The sequence below is a fragment of the Oncorhynchus nerka genome, linkage group LG27, assembly GCF_034236695.1.
Source record: "Oncorhynchus nerka isolate Pitt River linkage group LG27, Oner_Uvic_2.0, whole genome shotgun sequence".
NCBI lineage: Eukaryota > Metazoa > Chordata > Actinopteri > Salmoniformes > Salmonidae > Oncorhynchus > Oncorhynchus nerka.
The window spans coordinates 107,049,959-107,071,642 of record NC_088422.1 but is presented as its reverse complement, the minus strand read 5'-3'; the positions used below and the strand labels follow the sequence as shown (position 1 = coordinate 107,071,642).

The 21,684-nt window shown below is 42.5% G+C and overlaps 1 protein-coding gene across 1 annotated transcript in view; it reads right to left on the bottom strand.

The window, feature by feature from the left end:
• The window catches only part of LOC135565166 (protein SON-like), a 157,086-nt gene that overhangs the window by 2,373 nt on the left and 133,029 nt on the right, over positions 1–21,684 (bottom strand). The window contains exon 12 of the mRNA XM_065011229.1: positions 3,846–4,041. Coding sequence (XP_064867301.1) covers positions 3,846–4,041 — 196 coding nt within the window. The remainder of the gene's footprint in view (positions 1–3,845; positions 4,042–21,684) is intronic.

The window sequence follows — 21,684 nt, the reverse complement described above, 5'->3', positions numbered from 1 at the left end:
TAGGCTACCCGCCTCTAACCATTAGCCTCTACCTTCCTCTAACCACTAGGCTACCTGCCTCTCTAACCACTAGGCTACCCTGCCTCTAACCACTAGGCTACCCGCCTCTAACCACTAGGCTACCCGCCTCTAACCACTAGGCTACCGCCTCTAACCACTAGGCTACCTGCCTCTAACCACTAGGCTACCTGCCCTAACCACTAGGCTACCTTTCTCTAACCACTAGGCTACCTGCCTCTAACCACTAGGCTACCTGCCTCTAACCACTAGGCTACCTGCCTCTAACCACTAGGCTACCTGCCTCTAACCACCAGCTACCCGTCTCTAACCACTAGGCTACCTTCCTCTAACCACTAGGACCTGCCTCTAACCACTAGGCTACCTGCCTCTAACCACTAGGCTACCTGACCACTGATGGCTACCTGCTAATCATTAGTCTACCTGACCTCTAACTACTAGGCTACCAGTTTCAACCACTAGGCTACCTGCCTCTAACCACTAGGCTACCTGCCTGAACCACTATACCCGCCTCTAACCACTAGGCTATTCCTCTAACCACTAGGCTACCTGCCTCTTTATCTAACCACTAGGCTACCTTCAAACTAGGCTACCTGCCTCTTGCCACTCAGGTTCTGTTAACCATCTAGGCTACCTGCCTCAACCAGAAGAGGACTGGCCACCTACCACTAGGCTGCCTGCCTCTAGCCACTAGGCTTCCTGGTTTAACCTTTAGGCTAGTTTCCTAACCACTAGGCTTCTGCACCTGCCACTTGTACCCTGTTTGGGGTTTTCCTCTAACCACTAGGTTTCTGCCTCTAACCACTTTGAGATACCTGCCTCTAACCACTAGGCTACCTTCCTCTAACCACTAGGCTACCTGCCTCTAATCATTAGTCTACCTTCCTCTAACCACTAGGCTACCTGCCTCTAACCACTAGGCTACCTGCCTCTAACCACTAGGCTACCTGCCTCTAACCACTAGGCTACCCGCCTCTAACCACTAGGCTACCTTCCTCTAACCACTAGGCTACCTGCCTCTAACCACTAGGCTACCTGCCTCTAACCACTAGGCTACCTGCCTCTAACCACTAGGCTACCTGCCTCTAACCACTAGGCTACCTGCCTCTAACCACTAGGCTACCTAACCTCTAACCACTAGGCTACCTGCCTCTAACCACTAGGCTACCTGTCTCTAACCACTAGTCTACCTGCCTCTAACCTACCTGCCTCTAACCACTAGGCTACCTGACTCTAACCACTAGGCTACCCGCCTCTAACCACTAGGCTACCCGCCTCTAACCACTAGGCTACCCGCCTCTAACCATCAGCTACCCGCCTCTAACCACTAGTCTACCTGCCTCTAACCACTAGGCTACCTGCCTCTAACCACTAGTCTACCTGCCTCTAACCACTAGGCTACCTTCCTCTAACCACTAGGCTACCTGCCTCTAACCACTAGGCTACCCGCCTCTAACCACTAGGCTACCTGCCTCTAATCACTAGGCTACCTGCCTCGAACCACTAGGCTACCTGCCTCTAACCACTAGGCTACCCGCCTCTAACCACTAGGCTACCTGCCTCTAACCACTAGGCTACCCGCCTCTAACCACTAGGCTACCTGCCTCGAACCACTAGGCTACCTGCTTCTAACCACTAGGCTACCTGCTCTAACCACCAGGCTACCCGCCTCTAACCACCAGGCTACCTGCCTCTAACCACTAGGCTACCTGCCTCTAACCACTAGGCTACCCGCCTCTAACCACTAGGCTACCTGCTTCTAATCACTAGGCTACCTGCCTCTAACCACTAGGCTACCTGCCTCTAACCACTAGCTACCCGCAACCACTGCCTCTAACCACTAGGCTACCTTCCTCTAACCACTAGGCTACCTGCCTCTAACCACTAGGCTACCTGCCTCTAACCACTAGGCTACCTGCCTCTAACCACTAGGCTACCTGCCTCTAACCACCAGGCTACCTGCCTCTAACCACTAGGCTACCTGCCTCTAACCACTAGGCTACCCGCCTCGAACCACTAGGCTACCCGCCTCTAACCACTAGGCTACCCCGCCTCTAACCACTAGGCTACCCGCCTCTAACCACTAGTCTACCTGCCTCTAACCACTAGGCTACCTGCCTCTAACCACTAGGCTACCTGCCTCTAACCACTAGGCTACCTGCCTCTAACCACTAGGCTACCTGCCTCTAACCACTAGGCTACCTGCCTCTAACCACTAGGATCTAAAACACCAGGTTAAACCCGCCTCTAACCACATATAAGGCTACCTGCCTCTAACCACTAGTTATATTGCTAGTGGTGCCTAAAAGCCTTAACCACTAGATCTACCTGCCCTCTAACCACTAGGCTACCTGGTCTAACCATTCCTAGGCTACCTGCTCTGAACTAAATCACTTAGGCTACAACACCTTCCTCTAACCACTAGGCTACCTGCCTCTAACCGTACTGAGAGTAGCTGCCATTTTATGTCGATTGTGAATGAACGTGCGTGTTGTTAATAAGATACTTTTGTGAAATCAAGATTGAACTAAATGTTGAGGCTACCGCCTCTAACCACCAGGCTACCTGCCTCTAACCACTAGGCTACCTGCCTCTAACCACTAGGCTACCTGCCTCTAACCACTAGGCTACCTGCCTCTAACCACTAGGCTACCTGCCTCTAACCACTAGGCTACCTGCCTCTAACCACTAGGCTACCTGCCTCTAACCACTAGGCTACCTGCCTCTAACCACTAGGCTACCTCCTCTAACCACTAGGCTACCTGCCTCTAACCACTAGGCTACCTTCCTCTAACCACTAGGCTACCTCCCACTAGGCTACCTACCTGCCTCTAACCACTAGGCTACCTTCCTCTAACCACTAGGCTACCTTCCTCTAACCACTAGGCTACCTGCCTCTAATCATTAGTCTACCTTCCTCTAACCACTAGGCTACCTGCCTCTAACCACTAGTCTACCTTCCTCTAACCACTAGGCTACCTGCCTCTAACCACTAGGCTACCTGACTCTAACCACTAGGCTACCTGCCTCTAACCACTAGGCTACTTCCTCTAACCACTAGGCTACCTTCCTCTAACCACTAGGGCTAACCACTTACCTCTAACCACTAGGCTACCTGCCTCTAATCATTAGTCTACCTTCCTCTAACCACTAGGCTACCTGCCTCTAACCATTAGTCTACCTTCCTCTAACCACTAGGCTACCTGCCTCTAACCACTAGGCTACCTGACTCTAACCACTAGGCTACCTGCCTCTAACCACTAGGATACATGCTCTAACCACTAGGCTACCTTCCTCTAACCACTAGGCTACATGCTCTAACCACTAGGCTACCTGCTCAAACCACTAGGCTACCTGCCTCTAACCACAGGCTACCTGACTCTAACCACTAGGCCTCTAACCACTAGGCTACCTGCTCTAACCACTAGGCTACCTGCCTCTAACCACTAGCCTACCTGCCTCTAACCACTAGGCTACCTGCCTCTAACCACTAGGCTACCCGCCTCTAACCACTAGGCTACCCTCCTCTAACCACTAGGCTACCTGCCTCTAACCACTAGCCTACCTGCTCTAACCACTAGGCTACCTAACCTCTAACCACTAGGCTACCTGCCTCTAACCACTAGGCTACCTGCCTCTAACCACTAGGCTACCTTCCTCTAACCACTAGGCTACCTGCCTCTAACCACTAGTCTACCTGCCTCTAACCACTAGGCTACCTGCCTCTAACCACTAGGCTACCTGCCTCTAACCACTAGTCTACCTGCCGCCCCACAACAATAAAACTATTTGAATGTTAGGTGTGTAGCAGATCCATAATGACTTACCTGTCCGTGCTCCGTGGTGCGAACCCCCAGCTCAGATTGGTGTTCTTCTGTCAGAGATTCTAGAGACCTGACCCTCTCCTCGTTGCTGCCCTGGTGACAGACCACTCCACGCAGCCTGGCCTCCTGGGTAATGGCGCCCAGGGCCGACGGGCCCTTCCCATCATCACTTACTTCACTCAGACCCTCCAGGCTGTAGCTGAGAAGAAGAACAAGTCAATCTGCTGTACATAGGACATATTACAGATTGTGGTGTACCATACTATAAATGACCCTAATAATGTGTTAATCGTAATAATCGTAGACACTGAGTGGCAATGTACAGGGGGCTCCAAAATGACTGGCAGCCCTGACTGGCAGCCCTGACTGGCAGCCCTGACTGGCAGCCCTAAATGGCAGCCCTGACTGGCAGCCCTGACTGGCAGCCCTGACTGGCAGCCCTGCTGGCACTGACTGACAACCCTGACTGGCCCTGACTGGACTTTAATCATGCACTGGACTTTAATCCCTGACTGGCACAAACAATACTTAAAAATATATATAAACAATATAAATATAGAGATAAACTCAAAATACTTTAACGTGAGAAATACTGGACTTTAATCATGTTTCAACGGAACGTGAGAAATACTGGACTTTAATCATGTTTCAACTGGAACGGAGAAATACTGGACTTTAATCATGTTTCAACGGAACGTGAGAAATACTGGACTTTAATCATGTTTCAACGGAACGTGAGAAATACTGGACTTTAATCATGTTTCAACGGAACCAACCAAAATAATTTATCGATTTAATTAAAAATCAATATCCTCCAAAATCAAGGTTTCACAATTAATGGCACCCTTAAACGTTATTATAAATAACATCTACCAAAATTAAACCAGGAATTAAATTCCACTTATTTAATTAAGTGCATCTAAGTGTTAAAGAACTATATTGAGCCATTACATCACTTCCGGTTTCACTGGGGGTATAAAATGAGGTAACAGGCATGGAATATCCCTTTGTCATCCAACACCATGGAGAAAAGAACTGGCAGTTCAAAAGAGACAGATGGTCGTAGACCTTCAGAAATCTGGTAACGGCTACAAGAAGATCCACAAACGATTGAATATACCACTGAGCCCTGTCAGGGAAATTTTTAGAAAATTCAAAAGATATGGAACAGTTGAAAACCTCACCGGTAGAAGATACTAATACATTTTGCCCCCCAGGATAGGGAGGAGGATGGTGAGAGAAGCAACAAAATCCCCAAGAATCACTGTGAAAGAATTGCAGGCCTTGGGGTCACCACCAGGTTTCAAAAAGCACCATCAGACGCCACCTTCACAACCACAGGAAGGTGGACAGGGAGATGGAGAGGACAGGTCATGTCTTGATCAGAGGACGGTGGACAGGGAGATGGAGAGGACAGTTCATGTCTTGATCAGAGGACGGTGGACAGGGAGATGGAGAAGACAGGTCATGTCTTGATCAGAGGAAGGTGGACAGGGAGATGGTTGATGATGATGGAGTTTGGTGAAGATATTGTACAGGGAGATGGTTGATGATGATGATGGAGTCTGGTGAAGATATTGTACAGGGAGATGGTTGATGGAGTCTGGTGAAGATATTGTACACTAGTTCTTCCTATAAAAGTAGTGTCATACTGCAGCACAGCTTGCGGGGTGCTACAGAATGGTATGGCACGTTGGAAAGACCACGGCAGAACCACTCAGACACACAGTACCTTAGAACCCCGGCAGAACCACTCAGACACACAGTACCTTAGAACCCCGGGAGAACATGTCAGACACACAGTACAACCACAGTACCAATCACACAGACACAGTACCATAGACAACCACAGTACCTTAAACAACCACAGTACCTTAAACAACCACAGTACCTTAGACAACCACAGTACCTTAGACAACCACAGTACCAATCACAGAGACACAGTACCTTAGAACCACGGCAGAACCACTCAGACACAGTACCTTAGAACTACGGCAGAACCAATCAGACACAGTACCTTAGAACTACGGCAGAACCACTCAGAGGTGGTGGAGGGGAATGGAGTTACTGGGATGTGTTTAAGTCAATGGTTTGGTCTGAGTGGAGAGGGAGAGGGTCTGAGTGGAGAGGGAGAGGGTCTGAGTGGAGAGGGAGAGGATCTGAGTGGAGAGGGAGAGGGTCTGAGTGGAGAGGGAGAGGGTCTGAGTGGAGAGGGAGAGGGTCTGAGTGGAGAGGGAGAGGGTCTGAGTGGAGAGGGAGAGGGTCTGAGTGGAGAGGGAGAGGGTCTGAGTGGAGAGGGAGAGGGTCTGAGTGGAGAGGAGAGGATCTGAGTGGAGAGGGAGAGGGTCTGAGTGGAGAGGGAGAGGGTCTGAGTGGAGAGGGAGAGGATCTGAGTGGAGAGGGAGAGGGTCTGAGGGAGAGGGAGAGGTCTGAGTGGAGAGGGAGAGGGTCTGAGTGGAGAGGGAGAGGGTCTGAGTGGAGAGGGAGAGGATCTGAGTGGAGAGGGAGAGGGTCTGAGTGGAGAGGGAGAGGGTCTGAGTGGAGAGGGAGAGGGTCTGAGTGGAGAGGGAGAGGGTCTGAGTGGAGAGGGAGAGTGGACCTGAGCATCAGTGTTCAGTATGAGGATGCAGTACTTTGGGGTGATGTACTAAATGTTCAGTATGAGGATGCAGTACTTTGGGGTGATGTACTAAATGTTCAGTATGAGGATGCAGTACTTTGGGGTTGTTGTACTAAATGTTCAGTATGAGGATGCAGTACTTTGGGTGTTAATGTACTAAATGTTCAGTATGAGGATGCAGTACTTTGGGGTAATGTACTAAATGTTCAGTATGAGGATGCAGTACTTTGGGGTGTTGTGATGTACTAAATGTTCAGTATGAGGATGCAGTACTTTGGGGTGTTGTAATGTACTAAATGTTCAGTATGAGGATGCAGTACTTTGGGGTGTTGTAATGTACTAAATGTTCAGTATGAGGATGCAGTACTTTGGGGTAATGTACTAAATGTTCGGTATGAGGATGCAGTACTTTGGGGTGTTGTACTAAATGGTCAGTATGAGGATGCAGTACTTTGGGGTGATGTGATGTACTAAATGTTCAGTATGAGGATGCAGTACTTTGGGGTGTTGTGATGTACTAAATGTTCAGTATGAGGATGCAGTACTTTGGGGTGATGTACTAAATGTTCAGTATGAGGATGCAGTACTTTGGGTTGATGTACTAAATGTTCAGTATGAGGATGCAGTACTTTGGGGTGTTGTGATGTACTAAATGTTCAGTATGAGGATGCAGTACTTTGGGGTGTTGTGATGTACTAAATGTTCAGTATGAGGATGCAGTACTTTGAGGTGTTGTAATGTACTAAATGTTCAGTATGAGGATGCAGTACTTTGGGGTGTTGTACTAAATGGTCAGTATGAGGATGCAGTACTTTGGGGTGTTGTACTAAATGTCAGTAAATGTTCAGTATGAGGATGCAGTACTTTGGGGGGTGTTGTATGAGGATGCAGTACTTTGGGGTGTTGTACTAAATGTTCAGTATGAGGATGCAGTACTTTGGGGGTGTAATGTACTAAATGTTCAGTATGAGGATGCAGTACTTTGGGGTAATGTACTAAATGTTCAGTATGAGGATGGGGTGTTGTACTAAATGGTCAGTATGAGGATGCAGTACTTTGGGGTGTGATGTACTAAATGTTCAGTATGAGGATGCAGTACTTTGGGGTGATGTACTAAATGTTCAGTATGAGGATGCAGTACTTTGGGGTGTTGTACTAAATGTTCAGTATGAGGATGCAGTACTTTGGGGTGTTGTACTAAATGTTCAGTATGAGGATGCAGTACTTTGGGGTGTTGTGATGTACTAAATGTTCAGTATGAGGATGCAGTACTTTGGGGTGATGTACTAAATGTTCAGTATGAGGATGCAGTACTTTGGGGTGTAATGTACTAAATGTTCAGTATGAGGATGCAGTACTTTGGGGTTGTTGTACTAAATGTTCAGTATGAGGATGCAGTACTTTGAGGGGGTGATGTACTAAATGTTCAGTATGAGGATGCAGTACTTTGGGGTGTTGTAATGTACTAAATGTTCAGTATGAGGATGCAGTACTTTGGGGTGTTGTGATGTACTAAATGTTCAGTATGAGGATGCAGTACTTTGGGGTGTTGTAATGTACTAAATGTTCAGTATGAGGATGCAGTACTTTGGGGTGTTGTGATGTACTAAATGTTCAGTATGAGGATGCAGTACTTTGGGGTAATGTACTAAATGTTCAGTATGAGGATGCAGTACTTTGGGTGTTGTAATGTACTAAATGTTCAGTATGAGGATGCAGTACTTTGGGGGTTGTAATGTATAAATGTTCAGTATGAGGATGCAGTACTTTGGGGTGTTGTGATGTACTAAATGTTCAGTATGAGGGAGTACTTTGGGGTGTTGTAATGTACTAAATGTTCAGTATGAGGATGCAGTACTTTGGGGTGTTGTAATGTACTAAATGTTCAGTATGAGGATGCAGTACTAAATTTGGAGGTGTTGTAATGTACTAAATGTTCAGTATGAGGATGCAGTACTTTGGGGTGTTGTAATGTACTAAATGTTCAGTATGAGGATGCAGTACTTTGGGGTGTTGTACTAAATGTTCAGTATGAATGTACTAAAGTTCAGTATGAGGATGCAGTACTTTGGGGTGTTGTACTAAATGTTCAGTATGAGGATGCAGTACTTTGGGGTGTTGTGACTAAATGTTCAGTATGAGGATGCAGTACTTTGGGGTGTTGTAATGTACTAAATGTTCAGTATGAGGATGCAGTACTTTGGAGTGTTGTAATGTACTAAATGTTCAGTATGAGGATGCAGTACTTTGGGGTGTTGTGATGTACTAAATGTTCAGTATGAGGATGCAGTACTTTGGGGTGATGTACTAAATGGTCAGTATGAGGATGCAGTACTTTGGGGTAATGTACTAAATGTTCAGTATGAGGATGCAGTACTTTGGGGTGTTGTACTAAATGTTCAGTATGAGGATGCAGTACTTTGGGGTGATGTACTAAATGTTCAGTATGAGGATGCAGTACTTTGGGGGGTACTAAATGTTGTATGAGGATGTACTTTGGGGTGTTGTAATGTACTAAATGTTCAGTATGAGGATGCAGTACTTTGGGGTGTTGTGATGTACTAAATGTTGTACTAAATGTTCAGTATGAGGATGCAGTACTTTGGGGTTTAATGTACTAAATGTTCAGTATGAGGATGCAGTACTTTGGGGTGTTGTGATGTACTAAATGTTCAGTATGAGGATGCAGTACTTTGGGGTGTTGTAATGTACTAAATGTTCAGTATGAGGATGCAGTACTTTGGGGTGTTGTAATGTACTAAATGTTCAGTATGAGGATGCAGTACTTTGGGGTGTTGTAATGTACTAAATGTTCAGTATGAGGATGCAGTACTTTGAGGTGTTGTAATGTACTAAATGTACAGTATGAGGATGCAGTACTTTGGGGTGATGTACTAAATGTTCAGTATGAGGATGCAGTACTTTGGGGGTGTAATGTACTAAATGTTCAGTATGAGGATGCAGTACTTTGGGCGTTGTGATGTACTAAATGTTCAGTATGAGGATGCAGTACTTTGGGGTGTTGTGATGTACTAAATGTTCAGTATGAGGATGCAGTACTTTGGGGTGATGTACTAAATGTTCAGTATGAGGATGCAGTACTTTGGGGGTTGTACTAAATGTTCAGTATGAGGATGCAGTACTTTGGGGTGTTGTACTAAATGTTCAGTATGAGGATGCAGTATGTACTAAATGTTCAGTATGAGGATGCAGTACTTTGGGGTGTTGTGATTTAAATGTTCAGTATGAGGATGCAGTACTTTGGGGTGTTGTAATGTACTAAATGTTCAGTATGAGGATGCAGTACTTTGGGGTGGTACTAAATGTTCAGTATGAGGATGCAACTTTGGGGGTGTACTGTTCAGTATGAGGATGCAGTAATGTACTAAATGTTCAGTATGAGGATGCAGTACTTTGGGGTGTTGTGATGTACTAAATGTTCAGTATGAGGATGCAGTACTTTGGGGTGTTGTAATGTACTAAATGTTCAGTATGAGGATGCAGTACTTTGGGGTGTTGTGATGTACTAAATGTTCAGTATGAGGATGCAGTACTTTGGGGTGTAATGTACTAAATGTTCAGTATGAGGATGCAGTACTTTGGGGTGATGTACTAAATGTTCAGTATGAGGATGCAGTACTTTGGGGTGTTGTAATGTACTAAATGTTCAGTATGAGGATGCAGTACTTTGGGGTGTTGTAATGTACTAAATGTTCAGTATGAGGATGCAGTACTTTGTGGTACTAAATGTCAGTATGAGGATGCAGTACTTTGGGGTGTTGTACTAAATGTTCAGTATGAGGATGCAGTACTTTGGGGTGTAATGTACTAAATGTTCAGTATGAGGATGCAGTACTTTGGGGTTGATGTACTAAATGTTCAGTATGAGGATGCAGTACTTTGGGGTGATGTACTAAATGTTCAGTATGAGGATGCAGTACTTTGGGGTGTTGTAATGTACTAAATGTTCAGTATGAGGATGCAGTACTTTGGGGTGTTGTAATGTACTAAATGTTCAGTATGAGGATGCAGTACTTTGGGGTGTTGTGATGTACTAAATGTTCAGTATGAGGATGCAGTACTTTGGGGTACTAAATGTTGTGAGGACTAAATGTACTAAATGTTCAGTATGAGGATGCAGTACTTTGGGGTGATGTACTAAATGTTCAGTATGAGGATGCAGTACTTTGGGGTGTTGTAATGTACTAAATGTTCAGTATGAGGATGCAGTACTTTGGGGTGTTGTGATGTACTAAATGTTCAGTATGAGGATGCAGTACTTTGGGGTGTTGTAATGTACTAAATGTTCAGTATGAGGATGCAGTACTTTGGGGTGTTGTAATGTACTAAATGTTCAGTATGAGGATGCAGTACTTTGGGGTGTTGTAATGTACTAAATGTTCAGTATGAGGATGCAGTACTTTGGGGTGTTGTAATGTACTAAATGTTCAGTATGAGGATGCAGTACTTTGGGGTGTTGTAATGTACTAAATGTTCAGTATGAGGATGCAGTACTTTGGGGTGTTGTAATGTACTAAATGTTCAGTATGAGGATGCAGTACTTTGGGTGATGTACTAAATGTCAGTATGAGGACTACTTTGGGGTTTGTACTAAATGTCAGTATGAGGATGCAGTAATGTACTAAATGTTTCAGTATGAGGATGCAGTACTTTGGGGTGATGTACTAAATGGTCAGTATGAGGATGCAGTACTTTGAGGTGTTGTAATGTACTAAATGTTCAGTATGAGGATGCAGTACTTTGGGGTGTTGTAATGTACTAAATGTTCAGTATGAGGATGCAGTACTTTGGGGTGTTGTAATGTACTAAATGTTCAGTATGAGGATGCAGTACTTTGGGGTGTTGTAATGTACTAAATGTTCAGTATGAGGATGCAGTACTTTGAGGTGTTGTAATGTACTAAATGTACAGTATGAGGATGCAGTACTTTGGGGTGATGTACTAAATGTTCAGTATGAGGATGCAGTACTTTGGGGTGATGTACTAAATGTTCAGTATGAGGATGCAGTACTTTGGGGTGTTGTAATGTACTAAATGTTCAGTATGAGGTACTTTGGGGTGTTGTAATGTACTAAATGTTCAGTATGAGGATGCAGTACTTTGGGGTGTGTAATGTACTAAATGTTCATAAATGTACTTTGGGGCGTTGTAATGTACTAAATGTCAGTATGAGGATGCAGTACTTTGGGGGTGTTGTGATGTACTAAATGTTCAGTATGAGGATGCAGTACTTTGGGGTGTTGTAATGTACTAAATGTTCAGTATGAGGATGCAGTACTTTGGGGTGTTGTAATGTACTAAATGTTCAGTATGAGGATGCAGTACTTTGGGGTGTTGTGATGTACTAAATGTTCAGTATGAGGATGCAGTACTTTGGGGTGTTGTGATGTACTAAATGTTCAGTATGAGGATGCAGTACTTTGGGGGATGTACTAAATGTTCAGTATGAGGATGCAGTACTTTGGGGTGTAATGTACTAAATGTTCAGTATGAGGATGCAGTACTTTGGGGTTGTAATGTACTAAATGTTCAGTATGAGGATGCAGTACTTTGGGGTGATGTACTAAATGTTCAGTATGAGGATGCAGTACTTTGGGGTATGTACTAAATGTTCAGTATGAGGATGCAGTACTATGAGGGGTGTTGATGTACTAAATGTTCAGTATGAGGATGCAGTACTTTGGGGTGATGTACTAAATGGTTCAGTATGAGGATGCAGTACTTTGGGGTGTTGTGATGTACTAAATGTTCAGTATGAGGATGCAGTACTTTGGGGTGTTGTAATGTACTAAATGTTCAGTATGAGGATGCAGTACTTTGGGGTGATGTACTAAATGTTCAGTATGAGGATGCAGTACTTTGGAGTGTTGTAATGTACTAAATGTTCAGTATGAGGATGCAGTACTTTGGGGTGTTGTGATGTACTAAATGTTCAGTATGAGGATGCAGTACTTTGGGGTGTTGTAATGTACTAAATGTTCAGTATGAGGATGCAGTACTTTGGGGGTAATGTACTAAATGTTCAGTATGAGGATGCAGTACTTTGGGGTGTTGTGATGTTCAGTACTAAATGTTCAGTATGAGGATGCAGTACTTTGAGGGTGATGTACTAAATGTTCAGTATGAGGATGCAGTACTTTGGGTGTTGTAATGTACTAAATGTTCAGTATGAGGATGCAGTACTTTGGGGTGTTGTAATGTACTAAATGTTCAGTATGAGGATGCAGTACTTTGGGTGTTGTGATGTACTAAATGTTCAGTATGAGGATGCAGTACTTTGGGGTGTTGTACTAAATGGTCAGTATGAGGATGCAGTACTTTGGGGGTGATGTACTAAATGGTCAGTATGAGGATGCAGTACTTTGGGTGTGATGTACTAAATGTTCAGTATGAGGATGCAGTACTTTGGGGTGTTGTAATGTACTAAATGTTCAGTATGAGGATGCAGTACTTTGCAGGGTGTTGTAATGTACTAAATGTTCAGTATGAGGATGCAGTACTTTGGGGTGTTGTAATGTACTAAATGTTCAGTATGAGGATGCAGTACTTTGGGGTGATGTACTAAATGTTCAGTATGAGGATGCAGTACTTTGGGGTGATGTACTAAATGTTCAGTATGAGGATGCAGTACTTTGGGGTGTTGTAATGTACTAAATGTTCAGTATGAGGATGCAGTACTTTGTACTAAATGTTCAGTATGGGTACTTTGTGATGTACTAAATGTTCAGTATGAGGATGCAGTACTTTGGGGTGTTGTAATGTACTAAATGTTCAGTATGAGGATGCAGTACTTTGGGGTGATGTACTAAATGTTCAGTATGAGGATGCAGTACTTTGGGTGTTGTGATGTACTAAATGTTGTATGAGGATGCAGTACTTTGAGGTAATGTACTAAATGTTCAGTATGAGGATGCAGTACTTTGGGGTGTTGTGATGTACTAAATGTTCAGTATGAGGATGCAGTACTTTGGGGTGAGGTCAGTATTGTAATGTACTAAATGTTCAGTATGAGGATGCAGTACTTTGGGGTGTTGTAATGTACTAAATGTTCAGTTTGAGGATGCAGTACTTTGGGGTGATGTACTAAATGTTCAGTATGAGGATGCAGTACTTTGAGGTGTTGTGATGTACTAAATGTTCAGTATGAGGATGCAGTACTTTGGGTTGTGATGTACTAAATGTTCAGTATGAGGATGCAGTACTTTGGGGAGTGATGTACTAAATGTTCAGTATGAGGATGCAGTACTTTGGGTGTTGTGATGTACTAAATGTTCAGTATGAGGATGCAGTACTTTGGGGTGTTGTAATGTACTAAATGTTCAGTATGAGGATGCAGTACTTTGGGGTGATACCAAATGTTCAGTTTGTACTTTGGGTGTTGATGTACTAAATGTTCAGTATGAGGATGCAGTACTTTGGGGTGTGATGTACTAAATGTTGTATGAGGATGTACTAAATGTTCAGTATGAGGATGCAGTACTTTGGGGTGTTATGATGTACTAAATGTTCAGTATGAGGATGCAGTACTTTGGGGTGTTGTAATGTACTAAATGTTCAGTATGAGGATGCAGTACTTTGGGGTGTTGTAATGTACTAAATGTTCAGTATGAGGATGCAGTACTTTGGGGTGATGTACTAAATGTTCAGTATGAGGATGCAGTACTTTGGGGTGTTGTAATGTAAATGTACTAAATGTTCAGTATGAGGATGCAGTACTTTGGGGTGATGTACTAAATGTTCAGTATGAGGATGCAGTACTTTGGGGTGTTGTAATGTACTAAATGTTCAGTATGAGGATGCAGTACTTTGGGGTGTTGTAATGTACTAAATGTTCAGTATGAGGATGCAGTACTTTGGGGTGTTGTGATGTACTAAATGTTCAGTATGAGGATGCAGTACTTTGGGGTGATGTGATGTACTAAATGTTCAGTATGAGGATGCAGTACTTTGGGGTGTTGTAATGTACTAAATGTTCAGTATGAGGATGCAGTACTTTGAGGTGTTGTAATGTACTAAATGTTCAGTATGAGGATGCAGTACTTTGGGGTGTTGATGTACTAAATGTTCAGTATGAGGATGCAGTACTTTGGGGTGTTGTAATGTACTAAATGTTCAGTATGAGGATGCAGTACTTTGGGGTGTTGTAATGTACTAAATGTTCAGTATGAGGATGCAGTACTTTTGGGTTGTATATGATGTACTAAATGTTCAGTATGAGGATGCAGTACTTTGGGGTGTTGTAATGTACTAAATGTTCAGTATGAGGATGCAGTACTTTGGGTGTTAATGTACTAAATGTTCAGTTTGAGGATGCAGTACTTTGGGGTAATGTACTAAATGTTCAGTATGAGGATGCAGTACTTTGGGGGTGTTGTGATGTACTAAATGTTCAGTATGAGGATGCAGTACTTTGGGGTGTTGTGATGTACTAAATGTTCAGTATGAGGATGCAGTACTTTGGGGTGATGTACTAAATGTTCAGTATGAGGATGCAGTACTTTGGGGTGGTGATGTACTAAATGTTCAGTATGAGGATGCAGTACTTTGGGGTGTTGTAATGTACTAAATGTTCAGTATGAGGATGCAGTACTTTGGGGTGATGTACTAAATGTTCAGTATGAGGATGCAGTACTTTGGGGTGTTGTAATGTACTAAATGTTCAGTATGAGGATGCAGTACTTTGAAGTGTTATGATGTACTAAATGTTCAGTATGAGGATGCAGTACTTTGGGGTGATGTACTAAATGTTCAGTATGAGGATGCAGTACTTAAATGTTCAGTATGAGGATGCAGTATGTACTAAATGTGAGGATGCAGTATGAGTACTAAATGTTCAGTATGAGGATGCAGTACTTTGGGTGTTGTGATGTACTAAATGTTCAGTATGAGGATGCAGTACTTTGGGGTGTTGTAATGTACTAAATGTTCAGTATGAGGATGCAGTACTTTGTTCAGTATGGTGCAGTACTTTGTGATGTACTAAATGTTCAGTATGAGGATGCAGTACTTTGGGGTGTTGTGATGTACTAAATGTTCAGTATGAGGATGCAGTACTTTGGGGTGTTGTGATGTACTAAATGTTCAGTATGAGGGATACTTTGGGGTGTTGTACTTTGAGGATGCAGTACTTTGGGGTGATGTACTAAATGTTCAGTATGAGGATGCAGTACTTTGGGGTGTTGTAATGTACTAAATGTTCAGTATGAGGATGCAGTACTTTGGGTGTTGATGTACTAAATGTTCAGTATGAGGATGCAGTACTTAAATGTTCAGTATGAGGATGCAGTACTTTGGGGTGATGTACTAAATGTTCAGTATGAGGATGCAGTACTTTGGGGTGTTGTAATGTACTAAATGTTCAGTATGAGGATGCAGTACTTTGGGGTGTACTAAATGTTCAGTATGAGGATGCAGTAAATAAATGTTCAGTATGAGGATGCAGTACTTTGGGTGTTGTAATGTACTAAATGTTCAGTATGAGGATGCAGTACTTTGGGGTGTTGTAATGTACTAAATGTTCAGTATGAGGATGCAGTACTTTGGGGTGTTGTAATGTACTAAATGTTCAGTATGAGGATGCAGTACTTTGGGGTGTTGTAATGTACTAAATGTTCAGTATGAGGATGCAGTACTTTAATGTACTAAATGTTCAGTATGAGGATGCAGTACTTTGGGGTGATGTACTAAATGTTCAGTATGAGGATGCAGTACTTTGGGGTGATGTACTAAATGTTCAGTATGAGGATGCAGTACTTTGGGGTGTTGTAATGTACTAAATGTTCAGTATGAGGATGCAGTACTTTGGGGTGATGTACTAAATGTTCAGTATGAGGATGCAGTACTTTGGGGTGTTGTGATGTACTAAATGTTCAGTATGAGGATGCAGTACTTTGGGGGTTGTGATGTACTAAATGTTCAGTATGAGGATGCAGTACTTTGGGGGTGATGTACTAAATGTTCAGTATGAGGATGCAGTACTTTGGGGTGATGTACTAAATGTTCAGTATGAGGATGCAGTACTTTGGGGTGTTGTAATGTACTAAATGTTCAGTATGAGGATGCAGTACTTTGGGGTGTTGTGATGTACTAAATGTTCAGTATCAGTATGAGGATGCAGTACTTTGGGGTGTTGTGATGTACTAAATGTTCAGTATGAGGATGCAGTACTTTGGGGTGTTGTACTAAATGTTCAGTATGAGGATGCAGTAAATGTACTAAATGTTCAGTATGAGGATGCAGTACTTTGGGGTGTTGTAATGTACTAAATGTATGAGGATGCAGTACTTTGGGGGTGATGTACTAAATGTTGAGAGGATGCAGTACTTTGGGGTGTTGTAATGTACTAAATGTTCAGTATGAGGATGCAGTACTTTGGGGTGATGTACTAAATGTTCAGTATGAGGATGCACTTTGGGGTGTACTAAATGTTTTGCAGGTGTTGTAATGTACTAAATGTTCAGTATGAGGATGCAGTACTTTGGGGTGATGTACTAAATGTTCAGTATGAGGATGCAGTACTTTTGGTACTAAATGTTCAGTATGAGGATGTACTAAATGTTCAGTATGAGGATGCAGTACTTTGGGGTTGTAATGTACTAAATGTTCAGTATGAGGATGCAGTACTTTGGGGTGTTGTGATGTACTAAATGTTCAGTATGAGGATGCAGTCAGTATGAGTACTAAATGTTCAGTATGAGGATGCAGTACTTTGGGGTGATTACTAAATGTATGAGGATGAGTACTTTGGGGTAATAAATGTTCAGTATGAGGATGCAGTACTTTGGGGTGATGTACTAAATGTTCAGTATGAGGATGCAGTACTTTGGGGTGTTGTGATGTACTAAATGTTCAGTATGAGGATGCAGTACTTTGGGGTGTTGTGATGTACTAAATGTTCAGTATGAGGATGCAGTACTTTGGGGTGTTGTAATGTACTAAATGTTCAGTATGAGGATGCAGTACTTTGGGGTGATGTACTAAATGTTCAGTATGAGGATGCAGTACTTTGGGGTGATGTACTAAATGTTCAGTATGGGATGCAGTACTTTGGGGTGATGTACTAAATGTTCAGTATGAGGATGCAGTACTTTGGGGTGTTGTGATGTACTAAATGTTCAGTATGAGGATGCAGTACTTTGAGGATGGGTGTTGTGATGTACTAAATGTTCAGTATGAGGATGCAGTACTTTGGGGTGTTGTAATGTACTAAATGTTCAGTATGAGGATGCAGTACTTTGGGGTGTTGTGATGTACTAAATGTTCAGTATGAGGATGCAGTACTTTGGGGTGTTGTAATGTACTAAATGTTCAGTATGAGGATGCAGTACTTTGGGTGTGATGTACTAAATGTTCAGTATGAGGATGCAGTACTTTGGGGTGATGTACTAAATGTTCAGTATGAGGATGCAGTACTTTGGGGTGATGTACTAAATGTTCAGTATGAGGATGCAGTACTTTGGGGTGTTGTAATGTACTAAATGTTCAGTATGAGGATGCAGTACTTTCAGGGGTGTTGTGATGTACTAAATGTTCAGTATGTACTTTGGGGTGTTGTAATGTACTAAATGTTCAGTACTTTGGGGTGTTGTAATGTACTAAATGTTCAGTATGAGGATGCAGTACTTTGGGGTGATGTACTAAATGTTCAGTATGAGGATGCAGTACTTTGGGGTGATGTACTAAATGTTCAGTATGAGGATGCAGTACTTTGGGGTGTTGTAATGTACTAAATGTTCAGTATGAGGATGCAGTACTTTGGGGTGTTGTAATGTACTAAATGTTCAGTATGAGGATGTACTTTGGGTGTGATGTACTAAATGTTCAGTATGAGGATGCAGTACTTTGGGGTGATGATGTACTAAATGTTCAGTATGAGGATGCAGTACTTTTGTTGTACTAAATGGTATGAGGATGCAGTACTTTGGGGTGTAATGTACTAAATGTTCAGTATGAGGATGCAGTACTTTGGGGTGTTTGTAATGTACTAAATGTTCAGTATGAGGATGCAGTACTTTGGGTGTTGTGATGTACTAAATGTTCAGTATGAGGATGCAGTACTTTGGGTGTGTAATGTACTAAATGTTCAGTATGAGGATGCAGTACTTTGGGGTGATGTACTAAATGTTCAGTATGAGGATGCAGTACTTTGGGGTGTTGTACTAAATGTTCAGTATGAGGATGCAGTACTTTGGGGTGTGTAAATGTACTAAATGTTCAGTATGAGGGGATGCAGTACTTTGGGGTGTTGTGATGTACTAAATGTTCAGTATGAGGATGCAGTACTTTGGGGTGTTGTAATGTACTAAATGTTCAGTATGAGGATGCAGTACTTTGGGGTGTTGTAATGTACTAAATGTTCAGTATGAGGATGCAGTACTAAATGTTCAGTATGGGGTACTTTGGGGTGATGTACTAAATGTTCAGTATGAGGATGCAGTACTTTGGGGTGTTGTAATGTACTAAATGTTCAGTATGAGGATGCAGTACTTTGGGGTGTTGTGATGTACTAAATGTTCAGTATGAGGATGCAGTACTTTGGGGTGTTGTAATGTACTAAATGTTCAGTGAGGATGCAGTACTTTGGGGATGCTAAATGTACTTTAAATGTACTAAATGTTCAGTATGAGGATGCAGTAATGTACTAAATGTTCAGTATGAGGATGCAGTACTTTGGGGTGATGTACTAAATGTTCAGTATGAGGATGCAGTACTTTGGGTGTTGTAATGTACTAAATGTTCAGTATGAGGATGCAGTACTTTGGGGTGTTGTAATGTACTAAATGTTCAGTATGAGGATGCAGTACTTTTGTTGTAATGTACTAAATGTTCAGTATGAGGATGTACTTTGGGGTGATGTACTAAATGTTCAGTATGAGGATGCAGTACTTTGGTGTTGTGATGTACTAAATGTTCAGTATGAGGATGCAGTACTTTGGGGTGTTGTAATGTACTAAATGTTCAGTATGAGGATGCAGTACTTTGGGGTGATGTACTAAATGTTCAGTATGAGGATGCAGTACTTTGGGGTGTTGTGATGTACTAAATGTTCAGTATGAGGATGCAGTACTTTGGGGTGATGTACTAAATGTTCAGTATGAGGATGCAGTACTTTGGGGTGTTGTGATGTACTAAATGTTCAGTATGAGGATGCAGTACTTTGGATGTACTAAATGTTCAGTATGAGGATGCAGTACTTTGGGGTGTTAAATGTTCAGTATGAGGATGCAGTACTTTGGGGTGATGTACTAAATGTTCAGTATGAGGATGCAGTACTTTGGGGTGATGTACTAAATGTTCAGTATGAGGATGCAGTACTTTGGGGTGTTGTAATGTACTAAATGTTCAGTATGAGGATGCAGTACTTTGGGGTGTAATGTACTAAATGTTCAGTATGAGGATGCAGTACTTTGGGGTGTTGTAATGTACTAAATGTTCATGTACTAAATGTTCAGTATGAGGATGCAGTACTTTGGGGTGATGTACTAAATGTTCAGTATGAGGATGCAGTACTAAATTTCAGTATGAGGATGCAGTACTTTGGGGTGATGTACTAAATGTTCAGTATGAGGATGCAGTACTTTGGGGTGTTGTGATGTACTAAATGTTCAGTATGAGGATGCAGTACTTTGGGGTGTTGTAATGTACTAAATGTTCAGTATGAGGATGCAGTACTTTGGTGATGTACTAAATGTTCAGTATGAGGATGCAGTACTTTGGGTGTTGTAATGTACTAAATGTTCAGTATGAGGATGCAGTACTTTGGGGTGATGTACTAAATGTTCAGTATGAGGATGCAGTACTTTGGGGTGTTAATGTACTAAATGTTCAGTATGAGGATGCAGTACTTTGGGGTGTTTGATGTACTAAATGTTCAGTATGAGGATGCAGTACTTTGGGGTGTTGTGATGTACTAAATGTTCAGTATGAGGATGCAGTACTTTGGGGTGTTGTAATGTACTAAATGTTCAGTATGAGGATGCAGTACTTTGGGGTGATGTACTAAATGTTCAGTATGAGGATGCAGTACTTTGGGGTGATGTACTAAATGTTCAGTATGAGGATGCAGTACTTTGGGGGTTGTAATGTACTAAATGTTCAGTATGAGGATGCAGTACTTTGGGGTGTGTGATGTACTAAATGTTCAGTATGAGGATGCAGTACTTTGGGGTGTTGTGATGTACTAAATGTTCAGTATGAGGATGCAGTACTTTGTACTAAATGGTGTTACTTTGGGGTGATGTACTAAATGTTCAGTATGAGGATGCAGTACTTTAAATGTTCAGTATGAGGGGTACTTTGGGGTGATGTACTAAATGTTCAGTATGAGGATGCAGTACTTTGGGGTGTTGTACTAAATGTGTATGAGGATGCAGTACTTTGGGGTACTAAATGTTCAGTATGAGGATGCAGTACTTTGGGGGTGTTGTAATGTACTAAATGTTCAGTATGAGGATGCAGTACTTTGGGGTGTTGTAATGTACTAAATGTTCAGTATGAGGATGCAGTACTTTGGGGTGATGTACTAAATGTTCAGTATGAGGATGCAGTACTAAATGTTCTTTGGGTGTTGTAATGTACTAAATGTTCAGTATGAGGATGCAGTACTAAATGTTCAGTATGGGTGTTGTGATGTACTAAATGTTCAGTATGAGGATGCAGTACTTTGGGGTGTTGTAATGTACTAAATGTTCAGTATGAGGATGCAGTACTTTGGGTGTGATGTACTAAATGTTCAGTATGAGGATGCAGTACTTTGGGGTGATGTACTAAATGTTCAGTATGAGGATGCAGTACTTTGGGGTGTTGTGATGTACTAAATGTTCAGTATGAGGATGCAGTACTTTGGGGGTGATGTACTAAATGATTACATGTATGTTCAGTATGAGGATGCAGTACTTTGGGGTGTTGTGATGTACTAAATGTTCAGTATGAGGATGCAGTACTTTGGGGTGTAATGTACTAAATGTTCAGTATGAGGATGCAGTACTTTGGGGTGTTGTAATGTACTAAATGTTCAGTATGAGGATGCAGTACTTTTGATGGTTCAGTATGAGGATGCAGTACTTTGGGGTGTTGTGATGTACTAAATGTTCAGTATGAGGATGCAGTACTTTGGGGTGTTGTAATGTACTAAATGTTCAGTATGAGGATGCAGTACTTTGGGGGTGATGTACTAAATGTTCAGTATGAGGATGCAGTACT